Raw genomic sequence first — 10,386 nt, 5'->3', positions numbered from 1 at the left:
CCCGCGCGGGGCCGCCGCCACCAATCGGCGCGCGCGCTGCCGAGGCCGCCCCCTCGCACGCTCCGGCGCCGAGTGCGCCTGCGCGCTGCCCGGTCCTTTTTTTTTCACGTGTCCCCCCAGCCGGGCCCGCAGGACTCTCCTTGCAGCGGCGGCCGCGGCGGGTGCAGAGTCCGAGCTGCGGCGGCACGAGTCATGGTGAGTGGTCCCGGGGCTTGCCAGCCTGCCCGCGGGTCGGGGTCGGCCCGCGGGGACCCACGGCGTGCCCCAGGGGCCGCTGGAGGACTGGCAGGACAAGGGAGGGGGACTCTGCGGTGTCCGGCTCCCGCAGCAGCGAGGCCTGTCCGCGTTTCTCCACCATGGCTTCTTTGCACGCGCACGTGTGTGCAAGGCCTGCGACCCGGGCAGGGGGCGGGGACCCGGATGCAGGCTCAGGAGCCCACCTGCCCTGGCAGGGCTATAGTGGATGGGTACTATGGTGGAGAACATAGCACCCAGGCTCAAAAATTGACACTCCCTCCTCCCCGCGTTACTGGAATTAAGAAAAAGAAATCCTAAAGAAGGAAGACGTTTGACCTTGGAGCAGACCAAGGTTGTGGTTAAAGGCAGTGTGGTTGCTGATGAGCAATGAAGACCCCACACACACACACAATAGTTAGGGAGTGGAAATTCAGCTTGGCTTATGTAGAGTGGAAAATGCAAGAATATTTCCTAGCTTGGGTTTTCTTGTCGGTTTGGGACGCTTTGACCTGTTCAGTGTTTTAAGGCGTTTAAGTGTGTTAAGTGATACTCACTGTTTGAACACACGTTTCTCTCCACAGGCTGGACAGGCTTTCAGAAAGTTTCTCCCGCTCTTTGACAGAGTATTGGTTGAAAGGAGTGCCGCCGAAACCGTGACCAAGGGTGGCATCATGCTTCCCGAAAAGTCTCAAGGAAAAGTATTGCAAGCCACAGTAGTGGCTGTGGGATCAGGCGCCAAAGGCAAGGTAACTTGGAGCTACGACAGGGGTACCGAGTATTAATGTGTGATGTGGAAGGAAAGGAGTACTTAATCCCAGCTTATCAGAAGGGGCTTTTTTTTTTAAATAGCAGGTGTCTTTGAAATATCTTTGAAATAATTTCAGTTTACGGAGAACCTTGCATTAAGGAAAACGATTGTAGAATTGTTTATTTTTATAAGGAATGGAGAGGGACTCTAAAAAAGGCAAAAAGTACACACGGGTATTTTTCGTGTGTGTGTGTGTGTGTGTGTGTGTGTGTGTGTGTGTGTACGTGCACGCGCACACACGTCTGCTGGCTTGCAGAGTCATCGCCTTACTCTTTGGGGACAAGGTCTCTGATTTGAACTAGCCTGGTTTCCAGCCCTCAGTATGTCGGGGTGACAGCCATTTTACTAGCGTCGGGATTCCCACGCTTCCACAGCAAGTCCGTTTACCCGCTGGGCTTTCTCTGCGGCGCCATGCACTCCGGAGAGCAAAACGTGCCTGCCATGATGGTGGCTCATGCCGAGTGGCCCTGGTGCTTTGGAGGCCGAGGCAGGAGGATTGTAGAGCCTTCTAGGCTAGCAGAAAGATCAGGGTGAGACTGTATCATAAAAAAGGAAAAACCAAACCTCACGAAATGAGTTCTTCGGTAGTTATGTTGTAACCTGACCAGGTCTGTGCCTTCAGGACAGGGACAGTAAATCAATAAATACATTGAAACGAATACCAAGTTTTCGTTCATTGAAAGAAGTTATACATAACCATTTACTATTTGGTATGAAAAGCTGCTTTACTTCACATGGTCTACAGGGTGTGTTAATATTTAACAATTAAAAAGTTAGCCAGCCTTAGCTGTTCCCTGAAATGTGGTTTTAGTGTAAGCCACGGTGTTTTTTTCACCTTGTAACTACAGTAATGCTTATATTGTGATGACCTACATCTAATGTAAATTATATTGCTTAACCACTGATGAGGTACCTAACAACATACTGGATCTGAGTGAGCACGTTTCATTTGGTGACTTAGAAGTGGTCTGTAGAGCGGAGTGGTTGATGCATGCGTATAATTAACAACACTTGAAAAGCTGAGGCAGGAGGCTCCTGGTGAACTGAAACAGTTCACTGTGTATCTAGTGAACAAGATGCCTTGGCTAATCCACAACTATTTTCTTAAGGGTGGAGAGATTCAGCCAGTCAGTGTGAAGGTCGGAGACAAAGTTCTTCTCCCAGAATACGGAGGCACCAAAGTAGTTCTAGACGACAAGGTGAGTAAGGCTGTGATTTCAAATAAGTTAGCTGGGTGGTGGTGGCGCACACCTTTAATCCCAGAACTCGGGAGGCAGAGCCAGGTGGATCTCTGTGAGCTCAAGGCCAACCTGGTCTACAGAGCGAGGTCCAGGACAGGCACCAAAGCTACACAGAGAAACTGTCTCTTTAAAACAAAAAATAAATAGATAAGTTGTGTGTATTTGGTTTTACTGTCTTAACCAGTGGTTTCTTTATTCACAGGATTACTTCTTATTTAGAGATGGTGACATTCTTGGAAAGTATGTGGAATGAAATCACTGTTGAAATGGTGTCACATGAAGCTGCCCATTCCGCTGACGGTCTGAACTATTCATCATGTAAATAATTTCCATGCCTCCCTTTTATAATAAACTGATGATGCCCAAACTAATGACAGCCATTGTCTCTGGGGTTTAGTTTCACTGTACTGTTATAAACATTTCCAAATAAAATAATGTAAATGAATGGGCAGTCTTTAGTAATTTAGAGTTCTGAGAAATAAGGTGTTTCTAGGTAAATGAGTTTTCCAGATGAATTTGGCATTATTACATAGGTGAGTGATATTAAAGCCATGGACTTACACTTAGGCACTAACCAAAAGTAACTTGGAGAAGGGAAGGGTTTGTTTCAGCTTCAAGTTCATAGTTCATCATAGAGGGAATTCTGCCTTGCTCCCTTTCTCAGGCTACCTTCTTACACAACCCAGGGCAGGAGCTGAAGCAGAGACCAGGAGGAATGTTACTGCCTTGCTCCCTTTCTCAGCCTACCTTCTTACACAACCCAGGGCCACCTGCCCAGGGGTGGGAGGACCGCAGTGGGCTGGCCCCCCCACATCAGTCATTAAGATAATGCACTGTAGAGTGTCCTAATGAAGGCAACTTCTCAGTTGCAGTTCCTCTTTGCAGGGGACCCTAGCTGGTGTGAAGCTGGCAAATGTTAGCAGCATTGTAAAACAAGTATAACTGGTGCCGTTCCTCTGTTATAGAGGTGTGTGGTTCTCACCCTCTTCATTTTTTATTTCCTGAGCATGTCTTAATTTCTAAATCTCACACCAAAGTTAGTTAGGTTTGTTTTGGCAGAACAGCACAGGAAGTCAGATAGATGGCTCGGTGGTTAAAAGCACTGGCTGTTCTACCAGACTTGGTTCACAGAACCTGGGTGGTAGCCCACTCCAGGCGTTCATTTCTTTGTGCTTCCCAAGGGATCTAACATGGCCTCTTGTGTGCGAGGGAAGCTTTCTACCACTACAGTAAACCTCTAACTTTCCATAATTTGAGTGCAGTTGATTTCAGAACAAGGGTGAAAAATGGTCACAACCCCCCATCCATGAGATAGTGTGTGCTTTCAATATGTATGTGTGTGGATGCTTACGTGTTGATTGCTTTTGATATGCCAAGGCCTAATTATCAAATTTAGATAGAAAAAAAAATAGGAAGTTAAGGGGGCTGGAGAGATGGCTCTGCAATTAAGAGCACTGGCTGCTCTTCCAGGGGACCCCGGGTTCAATTCCCAGCAACCATGGGGCAGCTCACAACTGTCTGTAACTCCAGTTCCAGAGGATCTGGCACCCTTAAACATACATACAGACAAAACACCAATGCAGACAAAGTAAAACTCTTAAAAGAGAAAAAAAAAAAAGTATCCAGTTGGGTCATCAGTGTTTATATTCTACTTGGGATGTAGATAACAATGTACTTGCAAATTAATTTTGTTAGCACAATCCTAGCTGGCCTGGAATTTGCTGTGTAGACCAGGTGGGACCTAAGTCAGCTGTGTGTGTTTTGAGTGCTGGAATTAAAGCTGTGTACTTATGTTTAGCTGCTTTTGTTTTAGTTCTGTCTTTATTTTCCTCTTGGACAAAGATAAACAGCAACATTCCGTCTGGCCCATGTTCTCAATGCCCTGTTTTTTCGGTGGTTCACTGTGCAGATACACAGGGCCCGCTGCTTTGGTCTCCTTGAGTGCTTGGGTTATAGTGTTACACTGGGCTTAACCTACACTCATGACAGTTCTTTATTACCAATATAACCTCATGAAATTGTCTTTTTAGCAGTTATTCTAGGCAAGTATCACAAGGGGCCCAACGCTTCTAGAAGGGGTTGTTGGGCCCTTGAAGTATACCGAGTCATTCTGGGAATGAAATCAAAGCTTTAGAACGGAACCTTGGATCTCAAAACGTTTACTAATAGCAGTAGTAGGAAAGCTTCGATGCGGGCTGGACTCCTGATTTCTGTAGTTACTAGTCACCACCGTGAGCAAATCACACCTAGGTCAGTTTTTGCTTTGTGATACGCTTTTTCCTTCGGTTTGTCTCTGGCGTTTGTGTATATGCACACTCAGGCCAGAGGAGGACAATGGCGTCTAGGCTGTGAGCACTGCCTTGTGCTCTGAGCAGGGGCTCCCTGAACCTGGAGCTGCACGCTGGCTAGCACACTCCAGCACTCCTGTGTCGGCCCCACAGCGCTAGGCCACACAGTGCTTGTCACACCTGCTGGGATTCAAATTCAGCTCCTCATGCTTGCGGGCAAAGCCCTCCCCAGCTCCTGTTCTGTTTTGAGATTTTTTTTTTTTTAATCGTGGCCCAGGCTTGCTCAAACTCAGCAGCCCTCTGCCTCTGCCTCCCGAGTGCTGGAATTACATGTAGGCTTGCACCACCACCATGTCTGGCTTCAGACCCTTGAAATTTTTTATTTTCATATTCTCTTGCAACATTGCCCAGTTTGGCCTTCAGCTTCCCTCTGCCTCATTCTCTGAGTGACTGAGATAGATTACAGGCACGTGCTATGGTGCTTGACTCTTGCTGTTTTTTATTATTTCCATGTTTGTGTATGTGTTTGTGCCATAGTGCTCATGTGGAGGTCAGAGAACAACTTCGGAGAGTTGATTCTCCTACCAGTTGGGTCCTACAGCTTGAACTCTGGTCATCTGACTTGGCAGCAAGAGATTTTACCTGCTGAGTCATCTCTCCAGTCTTTAAGCCATGTGTTTGGGTAGGATTGTATGCATTAGTAGATAATACTTTCTGAGAGGAAGGATGTGATCAGAAGAGACAAGTCATAACAATACAGTGACGCCATTTCTCCTTTCAATGGGGCACCTAATACTATGGTATGTTCTGGGGGTTTTGGTTTGTTTTTCAATGCAGGGTGTCTCTGTAACAGCCCTGGCTGTCCTGGAACTTGCATTGTAGACCAGGCTGGCCTCAAACTCAGAGATCCGCCTGCCTCTGCCTCCCTAGTGCTGGGATTAAAGGTATATGCCACCACCACCTGGCTCTTACAGTTTTTGTTGTTTGGTTGGTTGATTTGGTTTGTTTGTTTTTTTTTGAGACAGAGTCTCTATTAAGTAGCCCTGGGTGTCCTGGAACTTGTTATGTACACCAGGCTGACCTCAAACCTCACAGTATGAAATCCACATGCCTCTGCCTCCCAAGTTGTAGAATCAAAGGCTTACGCTAGCACACCAGGCCTTTTTTATGGTAGTTTCATAATATTGTTTCTGTGTTTTCTCATTTTATCAACTTTAACTTTTAAAGCAGTTACCACTGCTTAAAACAGTGATTGGCATGTGTTTTAAAAATGGTTTTAGGGGGCTGGAGAGATGGCTCAGAGGTTAAGAGCACTGCTTGTTCTTCCAAAGGTCCTGAGTTCAATTCCCAGCAACCACATGGTGGCTCACAACCATCTATAATGAGATCTGGTGCCCTCTTCTGGCCTGCAGGGATATGTGCAGGCAGAACACTGTACACATAATAAATAAATAAATCTTTAAAAAAAAAAAAAATGGTTTTAGGGACTGCAGAGATAGCTTAATGGTTAAGAGTACTTGCTGTTTTTATAGATGACCTAGAATCAGTTCCTAGCACCAGCATGTTAGCTTATTATTATTAACTACAGTTCTAGGGGATCTGATAATTTATTTTGGCTTCCTCTGTAGTTTTTTTTTGTTTGTTTGTTTGTTTTTTGAGACAGAGTTTCTCTGTGTAGCTTTGGAGCCTTTCCTGGATCTCACTCTGTAGCCCAGGCTGGCCTCAAACTCACAGAGATCTGCCTACCTCTGCCTCCCGAGTGCTGGGATTAAAGGCATACACCACCACCGCCCGGCATGTGTGTATGTGTTCTGCCAGGCTGTATGTCTGTACACATGTATACCTAGTGCCTTACGAGGCCAGAAGACAGCATCAGATCTTCTGAGACAAGTTACAGACTGTTACGAGCTGCCATGTGGGTGCTGGGAATAGAATATGGGTTGTTAGGAAGAGCAGCCAGTGCTCTTAACTACTGAGCCATTTCTTCAGCTCTCCAAGCAATACCTATTGATATTTTTCCAGGGCTTTTAAAAAGTAATTCTTAAAGCTTATGTGTATGAGTGTTTTGCCTGCATGCCTGGTGCCCTCAGAGGTCAGATCAGAGCCTCAGATACCTAGACATGGAGTTACAGATGGTTGTTAGCCATGCGGGCGGGGGACTGAACCTTGGTTGTCTATGAGAATAACAAGTGCTCTTAACCACTCAACCAACTCTCCAGCCCTTCTCCCCTCCTTTTTGTTTGAGAAATATGGTTTCTGTAGCCCTGGCCATTCTGGCTAGACTTGAATGTGAGTGATCTTCCTGCCTCTACCTCCAGAGTGCTGGCTTTACAGGGATGGGCCTCTGTACCCGGCTTCCAAATCATATCTTAAATAAAACTGAAAGTATTTCATAACACTCAAAGCCTCAAAGCTTCTTTTCATTTGTTCTTTTCTTCTTCCTTCCTTCCTTCCTTCCTTCCTTCCTTCCTTCCTTCCTTTCTTTCTTTGCAGGGGTGGGGGGTTTGGGGAGTGGGAGGTGGGAGGGAGGTGGGGGAGGGGCAGGGGGGGTGTTTTGTTTAAGAAGCTCTCACGTAGCACAGACTGGCCTCAAACTAAGCAGTCATGCCTGACCTTGAAACCCGTCCTCTTGCCTCCATCTTCAAAGTCCTGGGATCACAGGAGTCCTCTACCATGCCCAGCTAAAGTTTAATTCTTTATGAGATTTAAATTTAACTTAATCTGTAAAAGGATAGAGGAGTTGGATCCATTCCCGTATTGTTGGTTTTTCTTGGTGCAAGGGATTGAACCTTGGCTTTTACCACAGAGCTGCATCTCCAGCCTCCCGTGTATTCATTCTAACAGAAAAGTGAGCCCAGCTGTGGTGGCATGCCTGTAATCCCCGTTCTCTGCAGGCTCAGGCAAAAGGACCAGAGTGAGGCCAGCGTGGGCTGTACAAGATGACCCTGTCTTGAGCCACAAGATGGTAAACATTTCACACAGAATACATACATAGGTCAGGAGGCTGCTGATCCACACGGTGGAAGGAGAGAACTGACTGCCTCAAATTACCCTCTGACCTCTACACATGCACCATGACACATACGTGCCTACACAGCACACACACACACACACACACACACACACACACACACATTAAATACAAAAGTTAAAAATTGTCTTAGATTTCTATTGCTACCATAAAACACCATGACCAAAAAAGCAACTTGGGGAGGAAAGGGTTTATTGCGCTTACACTTCCATATCACTGTTCATCGTCAAAGGAAGTCAGGACAGGAACTCAAACAGGGCAGGAACCTGGAGGCAGGAGCTGATACAGAGGACATGGAGGGGTGCTAATTCCTGGCTTGCTCAGCCTGCTTTCTTGTAGCGGACCACCAGCCCAGGGATGGAACCTCCTACAATGGGCTGCTTCCCCTTATCAATCACTAAGTAAGAAAATGCCCTACAGGGCTGGAGAGATGGTCCAGTGGTTAAGAGCACTCGCTGTTCTTCCAGAGGACCCGAGTTCAATTCCCAGCACCCACATGGCAGCTCACAACCATCTGTAATGGGGTCTGATGCCCTCTCTGGCATGCAGGCGTACGTGCAGATAGAGCACTGATACATAAATAAATTTTAAAAAGAAAGAAAGAAAATGCCCTACAGGCTTGCCTGCAGCCTGATATGGTGGAGGCATTTTCTCAGTTGAGGTTCTCTCCTCCCAGATGACTTTAGCTTGTGTCAGGTTGACATAAAACTATCCAGCACAAAAATTAGGAAAACCTAAGTCAGAAGTTAGTAGCAGTTTCACTGGATAGTCATAATTTGGAGCTCTTATGCAAAGCCACCATTATCAGAGAGCATCACTTGAATTGGAAGATATTATTCTTAAATATTCTGTTTTTGAGACCGGGTCTCACTATGCAGCTGGTCTAGTCTGGAACTCACTATATAGATTAGGCTACACTTGAACTCACAGATGAGATGACTTCCTGCCTCTACTTCCCTAGATTAAAAGTACATTTTCAGGCACAGAAAAAATAAGGTGTATTCTTAATGATGGGATGTTGATACTTGTATTTGAAGAAAGCCTCAGTTTTGTTTTTTTTTTTTGTTTGTTTGTTTTTGTTGTTGTTTTGTTTTGTTTTTGAGACAGGGTCTCTCTTTGCAGTCCTGGTTATCCTGGAATTTGCTATGTAGACCAGGCTGATCTCGAATTCATAGATATCCACCTGCCTCTGCCTTGAATTAAAGGAGTAAAAGCCTAAATTATTATTCTTTTTTTTTTTTTTCTGAGACAGGGTTTACTCAGTGTAGCCTTGGCTGTTCTGGAACTTGCTCTGTAGACCAGGCTGGCCTCTGATCCACTTGTTTCTGCCTCTCCAGTGCTGGGATTAAAGGAATGCACCGTCACCTCTGGGCAAGCCTTGGTTCTTATTACACATATATCCCTTAAAGCTACTTGAATGTCCTTCTTGTCAGCTTTTTCTCACAGGAAGAGATGAAGCTACACTCTCTTACTTAGGACCTAACACTACAGATCACACATGGAACCCCAGGTCTGCAAGCTCAGAGGCTGGAAGGCTGAAACAGGATTGCTGAGAGTTCAGGGCCAGCCTGGGCTACATGTCAGCCCATGTGTCAATACAAACAAAACCAAGACACAGTTACTTCCACACTATCCTGTTGGTTCTAGTCAGCGTGGAAAATAATCACAAAAGGGCATATATACTAGAAGATGATCATCACTGCGACCAACTTGGAGCCTGGCTCCCATAGCACTAATATCAAATCTTGTAGACTGTTGCTGTCTCAGTCAGTGTTCTATTGCTGTGAAGAGACACCATGGCTGTGGCAACTCTTATAAAACAAAGCATTTAATTGAGGCTTGCGTACGGTTTCAGAGGTTCAGTCCATTATCCTCATGAGAAGTGTGGTGGCATGCACGCAGACATGGTACCTGAGAGTTCTACATCCAGATCCACGGGCAGCAGGAGGAGAGGGAGCCACTGGGCCTGGCTTGGGCTTCTGAAACATCAGCACCCACCCTCAGTGGCATGCTTTCTTCAAAAAGGCCACACGTCCTAACAGTACCACTCCCTATGGTCCTACGGGGCCATTTTCATTCAAACTAACACAGTTGCTAAGTGTTATAAAGATTTCCAGGAGGGTTCAATAACTCATTTTCAGTCAAATTTACATACTCTGTAGATGCAAAATTATGTCTCCCACAACATCAACAAAAAGGAAATATTTGTTGAATTTGTATAAAAACATTTAGGTCCTAATGGATTTCACTGTGAACATGCATTCCCATGTTTCCCCTCTTCAGTTTTGCTCAGTCTGCAGTGATGTTTCCTCCATTTCAACAGCTTCGTGCACTGTTTACAGTAGGTTTACTCTGCTCTTAAGCCTGGAGTGTGGAGCTCTAGCAGCCAGGAGTAACATGGTCATGGCTGTGCTGCCATCAGAGCAGCTGAAATTACCTGCACAAACCCTTCACAGGACTGGGCCGTGAACAGTTTCCTGTGGAGGATGAGGACACACAAGGCCCTGCGCCACTCCAAGTGCATATACCTGGTTAGCACTCGAGGTGGCTCTGCTTTATGGTGGCATAGCCATCTGCCCATACTCCTGCAGGTAACCTCTCATACAGGTACCTGGAGGGAATCTCAACCAGACTCCTTGCTTCACCAAACCTGACATGGGTAGAACTGTTTCTGTGGTCTGTTGTTGATGCTGTATCAGTAGGAATAGACATCTGCTCACTTCTCCCCTGGAAAACTTAATTTAACACCTGGCCACCGTCAAGTCAAGGTGGTTATTGCAG

At 46.1% G+C, this 10,386-nt stretch overlaps 1 protein-coding gene across 2 annotated transcripts in view; it reads left to right on the top strand.

Annotated features, from left to right (window-relative positions):
* The first annotated feature begins 77 nt into the window (after positions 1-77).
* The window catches only part of LOC131923041 (MOB-like protein phocein), a 52,129-nt gene continuing 41,820 nt past the window's right edge, over positions 78-10,386 (top strand). The window contains exons 1-4 of one of the 2 annotated variants that reach the window (XM_059277891.1): positions 79-195; positions 819-983; positions 2,155-2,244; positions 2,489-2,731. In XM_059277891.1, coding sequence (XP_059133874.1) covers positions 193-195; positions 819-983; positions 2,155-2,244; positions 2,489-2,539 — 309 coding nt within the window. In that variant the 5' untranslated portion in view covers positions 79-192 and the 3' untranslated portion in view covers positions 2,540-2,731. Of the gene's footprint in view, positions 196-818; positions 984-2,154; positions 2,245-2,488; positions 2,732-10,386 lie in introns of those variants that run through there. The other variant, XM_059277892.1, reaches the window with a different exon arrangement.

Source organism: Peromyscus eremicus, chromosome 13 (assembly GCF_949786415.1).
Source record: "Peromyscus eremicus chromosome 13, PerEre_H2_v1, whole genome shotgun sequence".
NCBI classification, from domain to species: domain Eukaryota; kingdom Metazoa; phylum Chordata; class Mammalia; order Rodentia; family Cricetidae; genus Peromyscus; species Peromyscus eremicus.
This window is presented reverse-complemented; position numbering and strand designations above follow the sequence as displayed.